The sequence below is a fragment of the Osmerus eperlanus genome, chromosome 19 (genome assembly GCF_963692335.1).
Source record: "Osmerus eperlanus chromosome 19, fOsmEpe2.1, whole genome shotgun sequence".
Classification (NCBI taxonomy): Eukaryota; Metazoa; Chordata; class Actinopteri; order Osmeriformes; family Osmeridae; genus Osmerus; species Osmerus eperlanus.
Genome location: NC_085036.1, coordinates 3584542 through 3601681, shown reverse-complemented (window position 1 = coordinate 3601681; position 17140 = coordinate 3584542). Strand labels below are relative to the sequence as shown.

General features: G+C 40.5%; 2 protein-coding genes across 4 annotated transcripts in view; one reads left to right on the top strand and one right to left on the bottom strand.

The window, feature by feature from the left end:
* rcc1l (RCC1 like) overlaps positions 1-14090 on the top strand; it is a 31178-nt gene extending 17088 nt beyond the window's left edge. For both annotated transcript variants that reach the window (XM_062485084.1, XM_062485083.1), the window contains 5 exons: positions 11034-11215; positions 11931-12018; positions 12196-12369; positions 12540-12625; positions 12769-14090. In XM_062485084.1, the coding sequence (XP_062341068.1) occupies positions 11034-11215; positions 11931-12018; positions 12196-12369; positions 12540-12625; positions 12769-12846 (608 nt within the window). In that variant the 3' untranslated portion in view covers positions 12847-14090. The remainder of the gene's footprint in view (positions 1-11033; positions 11216-11930; positions 12019-12195; positions 12370-12539; positions 12626-12768) is intronic.
* Positions 14015-17140, bottom strand: part of castor2 (cytosolic arginine sensor for mTORC1 subunit 2) — an 80022-nt gene continuing 76896 nt past the window's right edge. The window contains exons 7-10 of one of the 2 annotated variants that reach the window (XM_062485093.1): positions 16789-16871; positions 16415-16509; positions 16218-16312; positions 14015-14919 (exon numbers count right to left, since the gene is read on the bottom strand). In XM_062485093.1, coding sequence (XP_062341077.1) covers positions 16247-16312; positions 16415-16509; positions 16789-16871 — 244 coding nt within the window. In that variant the 3' untranslated portion in view covers positions 14015-14919; positions 16218-16246. Of the gene's footprint in view, positions 16313-16414; positions 16510-16788; positions 16872-17140 lie in introns of both variants that reach the window. The other variant, XM_062485092.1, reaches the window with a different exon arrangement.

Sequence of the window (17140 nt, the reverse complement as noted above, 5' to 3'; positions counted from 1 at the left end):
ACGTACACATTTGTTCAGAGCCCCACGAAAGCGAGACAAAGTCCAACTCTCGCCAAATAGAGACCAATGCAAATCTGGTGACAAAATCGTCAGAGAAAGCAAAAAGAACAAGATTTTGAAACTGCCGGTAGAGTCGTATTTCTGACCGCACAGAAATATAAAGGACATCTCTGGTTTCGGCAGAGTCTTGGGTCTCGGAAAATATCCTTACTTTTTGGATTGGACGTATAGTTTTGCGTCTAGGTCAACTTGTTTGAGGTGTGGGTGCTAGGTAAATGTTCGTTTTTCTCTCTGCCTAGCTCGTTAGCCATCACAGCTGCGCCATCACCGTGGCACCCAAACAAACACGCACCAGGAAAGCAAAAGGAACACGTTTTCAAACTGCAGGTAGAGTCGTATTTCTGACTGCACAGACATATAAAAAATATCTCTGGTTTCGGCAGAGTCTTGGGTCTCGGAAAATATCCTTAGATTTTGGATTGGACGTACAGTTTTGCGTCTAGGTTATCATGTTTGAGGCGTGGATTCTAGCTACATTTCTCTTATTCTCTGCCCTCAGCGCGTTAGCAATCATAGCTGCACCATCACCGTAACGACAGACACGCACCACTCAGTCTCTCAAATAGGTGATTGGTACGTTTACTTGACCATGAGAAACCCGATTACTAGCAATTGTCGGTTTATGCCAATAATACGATTACTCCGTTTACATGTGTAATTAGTTATGCGATTACTCAATAAACGCGTCTACATGATTCTTTTTTATTAATCGTTGTATGCTCCACGGACAAAACTTGCACCATCATCCTTCTGCAACAAAGTGTCGCCGTGTCTTCCTGTATCGGCCCTACTGCTGTATGTTTCATTCCATCAACACATTGAATCCTACTAAGAAAGCCGAGTAAACGCACTCAATGCACACATCTGCTAATGCTATTACAACTATAATTTCAGCTGATAAGACAATAATATTCTTTTTATGACTAGCTAGCCTAGGCCTACTTCTTCTTCTGTTTAACAGTTCAGCTTTCAGCTTCTCCCGCATTGTATTTCAGCTCTTAGCGTTGTTAGATGATGCAGTTCAGTTTCCACACTGCCTCTTTTGTGTGACTCACACATTTCTTGACATTCATTTCAGCTTGCGGGTATTTTCTCATTTCTGTATTTTCTGCAATTTAAGAAAAATAATTTCATCTTTCAGCATTCCAACGCATTTTCAGCAGGAAATGCCTTTCTAGTTGTGAGAATGCTGTTAAGCATTCTCACTATTGCTTTTCAACTTCTCAGTTCTTCCGCCGTTTTTTGGCCTTTAACTCGTTCTGCATACTTTAACCGATTCCTACAACTTTTGTATCAAAACGTTCAGCTCCTTCAGGAGATGATGGCTATGACTTTTGGTATTTCTCACTTTTATACTTTTTAAGACATTAAGGTTTTTGTGCAAATTATTCTCCCATTAAAAGTAATGGTAAATCCTTTCAAATCATTAAAAAGCTTCCTCCTCTTTCAAACGTAACTACTTCAGCTTACTTTCAGCTAGAGACACCATTCAACCTTTAAAATGTTCACAAGACATTCAGCTATTCCCAAATGATTCAGCTTTTTCAAATGTTCAGCCAATTTTGAATTATGACAGTTTGAAATACATTAAAATGTTTGCTCCTTCTTGATTTTTATGAATGAGCAGCAAGCAGAGTGGCACACTCTGCTTGCTGCTCTTTTTCTGATATTCAACTAATTTGTCAAACAAATTCCTCTAACGTTCATATAGTTTAACTTACAGAAACAAGTTATACCTTAAAATGTAGGAAAAATTGTCCTCTTTCAGCCAATGTAACTACTAAAGAGCTCACATTTACAGATTTTCAGCTATGAGCCTTGAAGCGAGAGCAGCCTTTCAAATTCTCTCACTAACTTCAATGGAGAGGTGAGTAAAATCAGTCAGAGAAAGCAAGAAGGAACAAGATTTTGAAACTGCCGATAGTCGTATTTCTGACCGCACAGACATATAAAGGACATCTCTGGTTTCGGCAGAGTCTTGGGTCTCGGAAAATATCCTTATATTTTGGATTGGACGTATAGTTTTGCGTCTAGGTCAACTTGTTTGAGGTGTGGATGCTAGGTAAATGTTCGTTTTTCTCTCTGCCTAGCTCGTTAGCTATCACAGCTGCGCCATCACCGTGGCAACCAAACAAACAAGCACCAGGAAAGCAAAAGGAACAAGTTTTTGAAACTGCAGGTAGAGTCGTATTTCTGACTGCACAGATATATAAAGAATATCTCTGGTTTCGGCAGTCTCTTGGGTCTCGGAAAATATCCTTATATTTTGGATTGGACGTACAGTTTTGCGTCTAGGTTATCTTGTTTGAGGTGTGGATTCTAGCTACATTTCTCTTATTCTCTGCCCTCAGCGCATTAGCAATCATAGCTGCACCATCACCGTAACGACAGACACGCACCACTCAGTCTCTCACACAGGTGATTGGTACGTTTACTTGACCATGAGAAACACGATTACTAGCAATTGTCGGTTTATGCCAATAATACGATTACTCCGTTTACATGTGTAATTAGTTATGCGATTACTCAATAAACACGTCTACATGATTCTTTTTTATTAATCGTTGTATGCTCCACGGACAAAACTTGCACCATCATCCTTCTGCAACAAAGTGTCGCCGTGTCTTCCTGTATCGGCCCTACTGCTGTATGTTTCATTCCATCAACACATTGAATCCTACTAAGAAAGCCGAGTAAATGCACTCAATGGTAGGCTACATCTGCTACTGCTATTACTATCCCAACTATAATTTCAGCTGTTAAAACGATAATATTCTTGTTCCGACTAGCTAGCCTACTTCTTCTGTTTAACAGTTCAGCTTTCAGCTTCTCCCGCATTGTAGGCTATTTTAGCTCTTAGCTTTGTTAAGATGATGCAGATGATGCAGTTCAACTTCCACACTGCCTCTTTTGTGTCACTCACACATTTTTGAAATTCATTTCAGCTTGCGGGTATTTTCTCATTTCTCACTTTTATACTTTTTAAAATATAAAGGTTTTTGTGCAAATTATTCTCCCTTTAAAAGTAATGGTAAATCCTTTCAAATCATTGTTGGAATGCTGCTCCAGCCCCTTTCAAAAATACCTTTCGGTTGCTTTGAAGCTTCAGCTTATAACTTTCTACTAAATTTTCACTATTTTCAGCTTTTTTAGCATGGTCAGCTATCCCCATTCAGGTTTTCAGCATTCTCACTGCTGTTTCGCAGGAACAGCCTTTTCTAGTATCAACTTCTTAGTTCTTCCGCCGTTTTCTGGCCTTTAACTAGTCCCGCATACTTTCACCGATTTCTACATTTTTTGTATCAAAACGTTCAGCTCCTTCAGGAGATGTTGGCTATGACTTTTGGTATTTCTCACTTTTATACTTTTTAAGACATTAAGGTTTTAGTGCAAATTATTCTCCCATTAAAAGTAATGGTAAATCCTTTCAAATCATTTAAAAGCTTCCTCCTCTTTCAAACGTAACTACTTCAGCATACTTTCAGTTAGAGACACCATTCAACCTTTAAAATGTTCACAAGACATTCAACTATTCCCAAATGATTCAACTTTTTCAAATATTCAGCCAATTTTGAATTATGACAGTTTTAAATACATTAAAATGTTTGCTCCTTCTAGATTTTTATGAATGAGCAGCAGAGTGGCACACTCTGCTGCCTGCTCTTTTTCTGATATTCAACTAAATTGTCAAACAAGTTCCTCTAACTTTCATATAGTTTAACTTACAGAAACAAGTTATACCTTAAAATGTAGGAAACATTGTCCTCTTTCAGCCAATGTAACTACTAAAGAGCTCACATTTACAGATTTTCAGCTATGAGCCTTGAAGCGAGAGCAGCCTTTCAAATTCTCTCACTAACTTCAATGGAGAGGTGGGTAAAATCCGTCAGAGAAAGCAAGAAGGAAGACTATTTCGAAACTGCCGGTAGACATATTTCTGACCGCACAGACATATAAAGGACATCTCTAGTTTCGGCAGAGTCTTGGGTCTCGGAAAATATCCTCATTTTATTGATTGTACGTGTAGTTTTGCGTCTAGGTCAACTTGTTTGAGGTGTGGATGCTAGGTACATTTTCGTTTTTCTCTCTGCCTAGCTCGTTAGCTATCACAGCTGCGCCATCACCGTGGCAACCAAACAGACACGCACCATGAACGTTTTTGAAACTGCCAAAGGAGTTGTATTTCTGACCGCACAGACACATAAAGGATATCTATGGTTTCGGCAGAGTCTTGGAATGAAATATACGTAATTATGTGGGCAATGTAGAACAACGGACAGATTCGATATTTGATCTTTTGTTAGTTATGGCCATTCTAGTGACTCTACTGTCATCATGGCTGCTAATAGAACGGCGAAACCAGGTCACATACGGTCTAATAACTATCATTCAGTACTTAGCTACAAACAAATGCTTCGTAACTGAAGAGTATTTACTTTTTATTGGCGATATTGACAACAGAGGTTAAGGAACTTGTCTTTAATCAAAAGATGGTCTCCGTTTTCAATTTGAAGCATTCTCACTGCCGTTTCGCAGGAACAGCCGTTTCTAGTTATTATTATAATTTTTATTTATTTTTGCCCCCCTAAATCTTCGTCAATATTTGGCCTACATAGACAACCTAGGTGTCAAAAGTTTCATCTTGGTAGCGATTGAGTTGCTTGTATTTTTATTTACCCTCCGTTGCATGGTTTAGGCTCAAGTTAAGTTTTTGTGGCGAAAAGTGAAGCTAACCGTGGCTAATTTGCTAGCCACAGTCACTGACGTTACTAACGTCACTAACGTCACGAAAACACGCGTGACTACCTGTAGCAGAACATTAGTTTCGCATCTGTTAACTTGGGGGATAGCTAGGCTAACTATAGCTTTACTGCAAGGCAGCTGCAGAAACGCCACAAGCAAAGAGGCCAGGGTGATAACTATTTACTCATTTTACTTTGTGATGTGAAACACGATTGTGAAATGTAATGTACAATATTAGCTGATATTATTAAGGAAGTAGGCCCACATCTACTTTCGGAAACGGTAGTCTACTATTTCACTGAAGCATTAGCATGACATTAGCCTCTGTTGCCCGGGCAACACATTTACATTTAGTCATTTAGCAGATACTACAGTGGTCTATGATGCATCTGTTTTCAATCCTTAAAATAAACATTCCTCACAAAAAACATTTTTGTTGTAGGATTTATTATGACATTACATTACAAGTAAACGATTTGTTGGTGAAATTATCATTACCTGTGGTTTCAAACCAGTGTTGCTCACTGCAACGCTGTAGCCTACGCGAGACACACTACGAAAACATCTACACAGCTGTTTAGGAAGTCAAACGGCGACAGAACATGTTCGGCACTCCCCTTACTTAAATCAAAAGTCTTTCAATAGGTGAAACTATCTGACTACTAACCTGAACTTCATTGCCACAGCCTAAACTTTGTCAATCTGTTCATGAAAATAATTAATTTCAGCCTAAACCGTACAACGGAACGTTAAATCGAATTCAACCAACGCAATCGCTACCAAGACGAACACAGCAGTAGTCTAGTACTGTACTGTAGTAGAATTTACCGGGGCAGCTTCTCCACACAGGGCTATATCGCATTTTGCGTTGTTACTGACAATGATCGCTACCAGTGAGCTTTTTATGAATGAGCGATTTTCCACTAAATAAATGTCAAGCTTATTTACGTTTTTGGGGGCATATTTTCAGTTAGATGGTACTGTTTGAATCGCGATTCCATCTTCTACTGCCGGTAACGTAGAATAATCTTCAAAGGGGGTTCTTTATTAATAAATGAATGCAATATGAGTAGGCTAAATGCCTGAAAATATCACGAGATGGGAAAACTTAAAAGGACGTTTAAGTCATAGAGATTAGGTCCATTTTTACACCGGTCTGCCACATTTATTCGTTTTGATTCAACTATGAGGCTGCCTCTTGCAGGGGAAATGAGAAGACATCATATTTCATTCTACACTTCACTCGTATTTTGAGTTGTAAATGAGCAGCAAAAAAATATGCTTTTAAATCTATGTAATCTTTACAAATAATAAGTAGGCCCTATGCATTTTTATATAAAATATACAGAAATATCAGTTGTAAAAATGTCATTAAAAAACGGACCCCTGTGCAACCGACGCAAGCAAGCACACCCTACAATTTCCCCAGAAATTGTACCCTCTCTAGTTAATGCTGTGATTTTATATGATGTCCTTGTTTTATGTTTATTTTAACCATGTACCATTTTAACCATGTACAGTGACTTTGAGAACTTTGAATAGCGCTATATAAATAAAATGTATTATTATTATTCTTTTTCTGGGACGGGCTCATTAATCTTCATTGATGATGTAACCTATGATGGCAGCAGCAAAATGAACTCAGAAGTCTACAGAAATATATTGTCTGCCAATTTAAGGAAAGATGCAACCAAATCATCGGCAAATAATTTATTAATTTAAATAAACAAGTTTACCCTTGTGCTGCCTTTGGGTCACATGACCCAAAGGTTCATAACGAACCATCCTTGTGTTTACCCAATACAAAAACAAATAAAAATAATTTTATTTTAACCATCGCAATGTGGGGGGTCTGAGACAGCCCAACGGATAAAAGAAAATGATTCACTTTGTTTTTGTATGCGGTAAAGTTGTCGCAATACGACCGTGGGTCACAATGACTGATGGGTCAGAATGACCCGAAGATTACACAAGGGTTAAGAAATAATGTCACTTTAACTGTTTTCAAAAACCATTGGTTAATTGACATAAAATAAGGCCTTAGAAAACTAAGCAGAGCGTCTTGACAAGTTACAATAAATTATGGCGTATCCGTTATTTGACAACCCTGTGGATGAAGGTGCTCAGATTATACAAAGAGCGTTTATCCCACCAGCCCCAAGGGTCTTCAGAGACAGAAGTAGCCTAATGCTTCCCTGACCAGTATATGTGGAAGAGGTATAGGTTCAGCATAGTTTATCTTGATAGATTTTACTGTCATTCTTAAAAAATATATACATAGAAAAACACTTTAGCAACTCTTAAGGATGGCAATGAAGACATAAGAGCAGCCTACCATCCTTCGTAGAAAGTAGTAGAAAGGAGAATAGTAGACTATAATAGTAGAAATTAGGGTAGTAGACTGCAGTCTATGTAAGTAGGCCTAGACTATGTGGTCTACTGGAATCACACACAAGGAAGCAAACTCACTGTAGCCAAGCCTTGACCACTGTTCAGTCTGTCTGCATCTCTGTGTCTTTGCATGTGGGACATTTTCGAACAGGGTTGGTGACTTAAAAAGGTTTAGCAAAGGCAACTAGGCCAGGAAATATGAAGGGTATATCTTGCTCCAAAGCAGTACCTGAATTTTATCATCAGTTTTCCATGTCATCTTGAAACACAAAGAATCAAGGAGACTTTTTATTCAATTGTATAAAGCATTTTCATTGTTTAAAGTAGCCTATATGTGACTGTCCTATCACCTATATGTGACAGCCTATCTGTTGACAAGCCTCTATATTACTTCATCCTCTCCTTCTGGCTTCCCCAATATTATAGGTGCAATATACTGTCCCCATGGGTGTATCCAGGCCCACTGGAAGACTCAGGGGGTGACTGCCTGGTGCCCCCAGCCCAGGGTTGAAAAAAGTGTTTCTAAAATGCCCTCGAGAGTGGCAAAAATGAGACCAAGTGCCCTGTGTCTGCCATTCACATTGTGAAATATGCTTGAGTGCTCAGGGTGCCCTTAACGCAATAAATGATAGTGTGCCCTCTATATATTTCAAAACATGTCTTAATGAGTTCCTTTATAGTAGAGAAAATGTGATGCAGTACCCTATAAGGTGCTGTTACAATGGTCTATATTTGACTGTTCCCGTGCTCTTACTTCCAATGGAAAAGGGTGCTGTTATGAAGTGCCCTTCATGCTGCCCCTACATGAAAGTGTCCCAAATGGTGCCCTTTCCATAGAAGACGATTAGATGCTGAGCCCAACAGTCTCCCCTACAATGTTCCCACTAGGGCATGCTTTCCCAAAGTGAGCTTGTGACGACACTTGGGGTGTCATCCCATTCCCATTGTTACACTGGTGAGAGCCCATGTCGTGCAGTAGCAGCCCTTTAAATTTTTCCGCCCCTGCCCTTCAAACAGCCACAGTCTGCCACTGTCCAAGCCCCCTCTGGATCTGTGGAGGCAGACTATGTTAATTGGAAATCTGGGGCAGCTGTCCATACACTGTCAGCCAGGAAAGTAATAATTGGATTTCGATTAAATATGCACGCGTAATAAAATAATTATATATTCTTAGTCATGCTGAGCAATTTTAAATGACTGTTCTGCCAAGCAAAGTGTGCTACAGTTTGGGTCACCTTCTAATCTGAACGTTTGTGCTGGATCTGTGCAATAATACTTATTTCAGTGAATCTCCAATTTAGTCATGGTTATCTTTCCCTTTTATCTTAAAGCTCAGCATTTAGCCTATCAGTTAATTAATGTGTGTGGCAACGTTATTTTGAAGTAATTTATTAATTTTGTTCAAGATGTGAAGACAAAAACATTATTAGCCCACATCAAGTGCAATTAACCATGGCCTTCTTCAGTGTTTTGAATCGTGGCAGCAATTCTTTTTAAGGCATATAGTTATGTTAAGTAGATGGCCTACAATTTATGCATTTTAACGGTCTGGTTTGACAAAAATCTCCCTTTCCGTGTTAATTGCGGCAACATTGCCCTTTTTGAAAAAAAAAAAAAAAAAACTCAAATCATTTTACGCTGCTGAAAATAACACCACTGCTGGTTTACGCTTTGCTTTTTGCGACATAACTCCTCTTTTCAACGATCTCCTGATCTGGGCTGCACAGCCTAAGCTTATTGAGGTGTAGCTTGAATTAGCGTTGCCTGTTAGTGGAACGGAACGTTAGTGGAACGGCTTGAGGCTTTAGTCTAAGTTGACGTCTACCCAAGTGAGACTTATTCGTGTAAGCGCGACTTGCGTTAGAAATGTTGATGGAGCACCCCCTCTGGAAATAAAAGCTGAAATGTTGATCTTTGGTCTCACATTCATCGTTTGATGTCAAGCCCAAATGTTTTCAGTCTACAGCAAAAATAAAGGAATTGGCCTCACTGTTCCAATACTTTTGGAGGGCACTGTATGTCGTATTTTGACACCGACACATTACACCTACAGGGGCTTTTATGACATCCTATTCAGAATCCATAGGCAATAATATGGATTTGGGGGTGGGCACATGGGGAGTTGCCCACCCCATGTGGCTATAGAGCTCCGGACGTCACGTGACTTGACTGTTTACGTCGCCATTTTGGCAGGAAAGTAGTGGCAAAAATGAAAGGCCTAAGAACGCACTTGGAAAAACGACTCAAGTCGTAGGCCTACTTTGGGGGAAAAAACAAATCCCAAAAAACGCCCAGAGTACAGTAAATCTGAGATCATTTGCGAACCATTACTTTTAGAAAAAACATGGATTTAGTTGCGGTTCGTTGCATTTGTTCATGTAATAGTTTATTAATCTTATTTGTCCTTCTTATTTGTCACATATAATCAAATCGAGATGGCACCGGAGCAAAGGGGCTTGAGAAAAGTGGCAACTCAGAGTCACTGGGAGGGAGTGGTAGGTCTATACACGTGATGTGACCCTCTTGCTGAAAACGTGACATAATTGTCCCATAGGCTACATGACTTCACTCCCAGAGACGCAAGAAGAAATAAAATATGTATTTTACTATTAATGACAAAATAGTAACGCACAGTGACTTGGACAAATAACTTTAATCTGATTACTGGTTTGGAAATACTAACGCGTTAGATTACTCGTTACTGAAAAAAGTGGTCAGATTAGACGGCATCACTGATGTTAAGGTCACCCAACAGTAGTGCCCAAACTCCTTAATGTTCTTGTGGTTGAATGGGCATAAATTCCCACAGACACTCCAGAATATTATTGGCTATGGATTTAGAATGGGACGTCATAAAGGCTCCTGTAGGTGTAGTGTGTAGGTGTACCGATATTTTTGTCAATATAGGCCACGTCCACACTAGCCCGGGTAAATTTAGATACGCATACATATGTCTGCGTTTGCACCTCCCGTCCACACTAATACTGCGTATTCGGCCACTGAAAACTGAGCTTTTCGAATACGCTCCCCTAGCCGGAGACATTTGAAAACGCCGGGTTCGCGTAGTAGTGTGGACGGGGTCCACGGAGCTTTTCAGATACGATGACGTTCAGTTGCCATGGCAATGGGGATAGCTTGCGCTTTAGACTATAGCTATAATGTCAAGACGAACATGGAAGGTGAAAGAAATATGCTGCTCCATCTCTATAATTTATTTACCAGTTTAGTTAGTGTACTTCAGGTACAAGTATTATCACTTAATAGATACGCGTTACTCCTACGCAGAAGGCGAGCGTTGTACTCGGTGTGCCTGAATGATAGGGGGACAAGGCAGAGAAGACGGTTTAAACCAAACAGAGCGGCGATTCTGGGTGAGACCTCGCTGAACAGCTAGCTGGTGGGACAATTTTAAATTATACAACACCAAATAGTATTGCCCGAGGAGTATGTAAACAGAGCAGCGTGATGGCTGGAGGGAGGGGCAGGAGTGGGATAACCATGACAATGATTGTCATGTACCCGTGTTAGTGTGGACGGCAAACATTTGGAAAACGATATGAAAACGCTAGTGTGGACGGAGATCGTTTTCAATTCGAATACGCATATTTGTATTTACCCGGGCTAGTGTGGACGGGGCCAGTGTAATGTTTTCTGAGCCCCCTGCATTGATTGAAGATTGAAGAGCCACTGTACAATTTACCTTCTTCAATGATGTTGGCTCAGAAGATTCTGGTCAAAATAAATCTTACTTTAGATTTTTTGGGTACAAAACCAATATAGTACAATTACCTATGAAACTGAACCAAATTGTGCCATGGGTCATGGTGATGTGGTTGCAGGTCTGGGCCACTTAGACATGTCTGCCACACCCCTACCTGTAAGAGGGGATCTGACAGGGGTGAAGGTGACCCAGGTGACAACCTATGGAGACTGCAGCCTGGCCGTGTCTGCAGAGGGACAGCTCTATGGCTGGGGCAACTCAGAGTACCTCCAGCTGGCGTGTGTAACTGAGGCAACCCAGGTGACACAATGCATGAAACATCATAAATCTGAGAGCTGCAGAAAAACCTTAAAGGTCCCATGACATGAAATGTTCATTTTAGGAGGTTATTTAACATTAATTTGAGTTCCCCTAGCCTGCCTTTGGTCCCCCAGTGGCTAGAAATTTCGATAAGTGTAAACCAAGCCCTGGATATTCTTCTCCGCCTTTGAGAAAACGAATGCTGAAACGCTCGGTTTTGAAAATGTTCTTATTGTGACGTCACAATATGGAAGGTTACCTCCCCTTTCTCTGCTTTGCCCGCACAGAGAATTTGGCCCACCAATGAGAAAATTAGCTACGACCGTGCAAGCACGATATTGGTTTTTACTTGTGACGTCATGGCTTGCAAATGACCGAAGCATGGCAGTTAGCCCTGCCTCTTTCTTCCTCATAGCATTTAAAGATACAAACACAGAAACTGCATGTCCTGAGGAAAGCTCATTGTAGGACTGCTCGTAGTGGCTGTAATTCTGCACCAAGGCTGAATTTCGGGAAAGAGACTTCAGATACAGTATTAGGGGACCACTAAGATGTATATATAAAACATTCCAAAAACAGCATGTCATGGGATCTTAAAAAAAAATCACAGCTTAAAATCTCAGAAAGCATGGAAGAGGTATTTAGACAAGCACCTTATGTGGTGCAAAGCACACTTGTTTTATATCCATATGCTCACATGTTCCTTCCTTTTTAGATCAGCTCTCCTCGACTCTTGCCTCTCAAAGGGGTGGGCAAGGTGACTCAGGCAGCATGTGGAGGCACACAAGTGGCCATACTGAATGGTTAGCAAAGCTTTTAGGGAGAGTTGTGAAAATAGTGGAAGCTCAAGTAGGTTTTATAATATGTTTTTACAATTATATTAGAAAATAATTATTCATCAGACTCACAATGACTTAGTAAGATAGTGTTTCCGTGTGAAATGTGTTATACTGCAGATACAGAAACATTTTGTCTTGCAGAGCAAGGTGAAGTGTTTGTGTGGGGCTATGGAATTCTTGGAAAAGGCCCCAATCTGTCTGAATCCCAGACCCCAGAGCTGGTCCCTCCTACACTGTTTGGACGCTCAGAATTTAACCCCACAGTGACTCTCTCAAGCATCCGCTGTGGACTGAACCACTTTGCTGCTGTGACAGGTGGGTGAACCTGTTTTGGTAGATTGACTTGGCTTAGATGGACCTGAAATTCAGAGCTGACAGATGCTGTTCCATTTAATTTGTAATGTGATAAGCTGTATGTAGGCAGAAACAATTCAATATGAATGACTTGATTGAGCTTTCAAACATTTTTATGTTTCTTGTTATAGACCAAGGGGAACTCTTTGTGTGGGGCAAAAATGTGAGAGGATGCCTGGGTATTGGAAAACACGACGACCAGTACTTCCCATGGCGGGTGAGTTATGTGTAACCATGGTTGTGTACAATATTCTACTTATGCCTAGTTTACTTTTCATTTTAGATCAAATGTTAAAGGTTCCAATTGCTTTGAACAAATCATTTTCAAACCATATTTACTTGGTCTTTTTGTGGTTTTAGGTAACTGTGCCAGGTCATGTGGTGGATGTGGTCTGCGGAGTTGACCACATGGTGGCTCTAGTGAAGTCCCTTGTCTGAACCCCCTGCCCACGCATGCATGCACGCAAGCACACACACCAGCAGGGAGGCCCAGAGCTCTGATCTTCTCTCCAGCCTCTCCCCACATCGCTAAAAGGATCCGGACAAGTTCACCTTTCATCCCATGGACTGCATTTTGAGGCTTGGAACCTTCTGTGAAAGCTGTCCTCTATGGGTGCTTCATTAAAGTAATTCAATCTACTCCCAGTGTGTCTTCCCCAGCTAAACTACCTATGTCCAGGCCATGCAGGATGAGACAAACTGTCTAGAAGTTGTGTTAGCAGGCCACACAGAGCGGTGGATCCCTCTTCATCTTGTTTGGGTTACGCTGTCACCCAAACCAGTGTCTGATGATGCAAAGCAACACCTGTTCCAAGGATGACCACAGTCGAAAATTGGCTTCATCATAGTCATCAGTTCAACATAATATGGACTTTCTTGACTCCAGATCAATGTGTGCTGTGCAAGATTGACTGTATCCTCGGATATCATGCTCCCGTACCGCTGTTGGGTGGTTCTGTAAAAAGTACTATTGCTGTCAGTAATTTTCAATTGCATACATTTCAAAATGACTAGTTGCCAAGTGCGTTCGCAACAATTGTTTTTTGGTCATTAGTTGTCTTAAAGTGTGTAGAAAACATTCTCCCCACATGTTCATGCAAAGTCATCCATCACAGTCGCTTGAGTTTACACAGCCTCATGTTCCCTTACAAAGCCTAAATCTTGCTCATATCTGTATAAAATATGTTCCCCTCTTTGTAGCAGTTACCACCTTGTTACACCCTAATCAATATGGCTGTGTTGTTACTGGCCTGCAAAGGGTGACCAGAGTTCCCCTCACCCAGCACATTGATGTTTAAACAGGGAAAAGCTTGTGACGTATGGCCTCTCTGTGCAAGCGAACAGGACCTGTGCACTCTACAATGTTTACATAAGTCAAATGATGAAGATAACTGATACCACTCCCCTTTTCTTCCTACTGTTCTCAGCTGTTTATTTGTGACAATTACAGCTGAAGCGGTGAGTAAGTTGATACACCAGTTGGTCTTCCTTCCTGTTTGACCATCAATCGTCTTTGGCTCACCATACCCTTGTTCATCCACAAAATGGTCAACAACATTGGAACTGAGAGAACTATCTACCTTAAATGGAAAAATGATTGTCAGTGTTCAAATATAGAATACAGGCTTTATTTGCAATACCAATGTCAGACCACATTGTTATTGCACAGCAAGAAACCCTCTTTAACAAACGGGTCAAATAAAATGTTTTGTCTTGATAGGACAGATAGAAAGTATACTGCACTTAATATTTCATTGTATTCTTTTTTCTGATAAGTTGAGTGGTCAGCCTTGGGCAACATCATTTTGACAGTTTTTATTTGAATTAATTAAATGATTCAATTCCACATTTTCCAACACTGGTGGGTACTGTTCAGTGCATTTGGGTAACAAAAGGCAATTAACAGAAAGGTACTGCATTTTGCATTGACTTATCAACCATGGAATCAACCCGTTTCTTCCTTTTATAAAAAGCTGATCAGTAATAGGGGGTATGGCATCTTGTCACAATTCCCAACAGTCCCCAGGGTCCTCATTAATTTATATTGTATCCATCTCAGATCAAATCAAATGTTAATCACAATATGAAATTACCATTGATGTAAGCTTCAATTGTTCCAGTGATCCATTAGTAATTCAGAAAACTAGGGGATAAAAATTGCCTTGAGGACTGCCATTAAGACAATTGAACAAAAGACAGTAGAAATGACAGGTGAAACTGCTACAAGCTCAAAACAAACAAAAAAGCAGTTTGAGTAGGTTGTTTTTTTATTTCAATCAGAAGAAATGTCACCCTTAGTTTTTCTTTTAACACTGATAAATATATGGTTTCTGCTATTCCAAGCAAACAGAAGAAAAGCTTTTGCTTGGTGCGGAGACAGACAGTCCCACCAAATGCTTAAGACTGACACGTCTACCTTTCTCAGGAGGATCCTTCAAGGGGTAAATAGGTTTTCTCCAATTTCACATCAGTACAGCAGGTCTTTAGGATAGACCTGTATTAAAGTGCAGACTGGGGGAAAAGAGGGGAAGGAGTTGGGTAAAGGTGGGGGGTTTACACCAGGGTGTTGCAGGGCTGGTTCATTTATCCACAACAGCAACAATCATTCATAACGGAACTAATTACTTCATGTCCACCACCTCTCCTGCGCTAATTTTCAAAACTGTTATACTGATGTATGGTAAAGACTTAGGAGGTCAAGCATGGTGTGGCAGTTGATGCAAAAAATATTCAAACAGAACGGTCTCCCAAGAACAACCCAGTCACTCGAGTACATGGACACTAGCTTAGGTGTAGCACACTTCAACGGTTGTTTATAAATGATATGATAGAAACAGTGCCTTAGAAATTTGCCAATCACATGCCATAAAGGTTTCATTACAGAATCCAGTATATCAGACAAATTTGAACCTTACTGGTCAACAGAGAGATGAAGACCAGTCCTGTACACATCTTGAATCATTAATCCAGCAATATATAATTCTAATTCTACTATAAGTCTTGAATAATATCAAATGCTAGTTCCAGAAGTTGTAAAATTCCAGACCACACCATGTCACTGGAATCTGACACCTGCTCAAAATCTGAAATTATTTCCTCATTAATTGTGCACTGGGCATTAGAGAAGGCCTTTAAACATCTTGGCACTGAGAAAACTAAGAAAAGAAAGACTAATGAGAGATCTTGTTTGTAGAGTACATTCTCTATCCTTCCACAGGAGGAGGGCAGGTAACTATTACAATATGGTCATTGCAGGAAAAGCAGCATTGGAGAAACAACAGAACGTCAAGACGAAAACAGATTCAGTCTGGTAAACTAAAGCAACACTTATGGGTTCAGGCAGCTTGGACGTGTGCACACCAGGGTGGTTAGAATAGTCCAGACCTGGCTTGCAGCTTCTCAGGAGCTGGTGTTGCAGAAAAAAGGGTGCAAACATGGTAGGCTGTGTCATGGTGAAACAATGGTGTGAGAGGAGAATGAAAAAAATACAGTGGTAACTACAGAGTTAGGGTCCCCCAAATGGGTGGATGTTGTTTGGTACAGTGGAGGGGTGAACATGTGCAGATTTAGAGCATAGTTGGCACCATCTCAGAAAAGGAGGGCCACTTCGAATGTCTGAACTAAAGCATCCGACAGCACCCCCCACCCCCTCACATACAACCAACACCCAAGTCTTTCTAGCTCCCATTCTCCCAGCACACACACACAACTGCCCACCCCCAATATCTGTCCACTGGTAAGATCTTGGCACTTTTAAGAGTTGAACATGATAAATCAATGTGTGGGCCATGAAGACACAAGGCTCTCACTTTTTCACTGTCTACCTTCCCCATTCCCTTTACTGTCCTGGGCTCTCATTAGTCCTCAGAGCTCCAATCACACTCTGTATGTTTTCCTCTGGAACCTGGAAGAGATAGAGGTGAGGGGTGAAAGATTAGATGGTTTTATGGCAACAAGTATTCTTCCGATACTTATGTCTGCATGCAAAGCCAATTTAATCACTTACTAGGGCATGGTCAAACTTGAAGGTACTGATGTAATAAGCAGGAATGTCAGCAGTTGCCAGAGGTTCCGATATTTGAGCCACAATACCACACTCATCTGAGAAAAGGCAATGATTTTTATTCAGAAATACCTGTCAGTAGAATTAAATAAGCCTGCCATGATGTCAATTATATTCTCCACACTGCCTAGAAGAAAATAATCATATCAACATTACGGTTTGATTTTCTCTTCACTTTAAGATGCTGGCATCAAACAACTGTTATACCAATGGACACACAGCCTCAAAAATATTATGTACAACTCCATAATGTAGTGGACCTGTGCAAAATCTGACTACCCGCAAACCTTGAATGGCTTGAGCCTTGTGATACTCACCAAATCCTAAAGGCTGCCCTCCGATACGAACCATCTTCCAAAGTTCTCCTGAAGCACTCGTGAATAGGACATTGTTGGGAAACCTAGGATTGCAAATCATGAGGAGACACATCATTTCTCAGGTTTAGCAATCTTGCCCAATCATACACTGTCTTTAAATATACTGTAGACATCATTCCTATGTATTCTACTAGTTCACATCAGATAGATGTGTCCGTATTTTCCGGACTATAAATCGCACTTTTTTCAGGTCAGTCAGGTGCGACATATATCAAAATATATATAATTTAACATGCTTTTAAATGTTAATTCATACTGACTGACATGTACCAACGAGTTCAACGGATTCAGT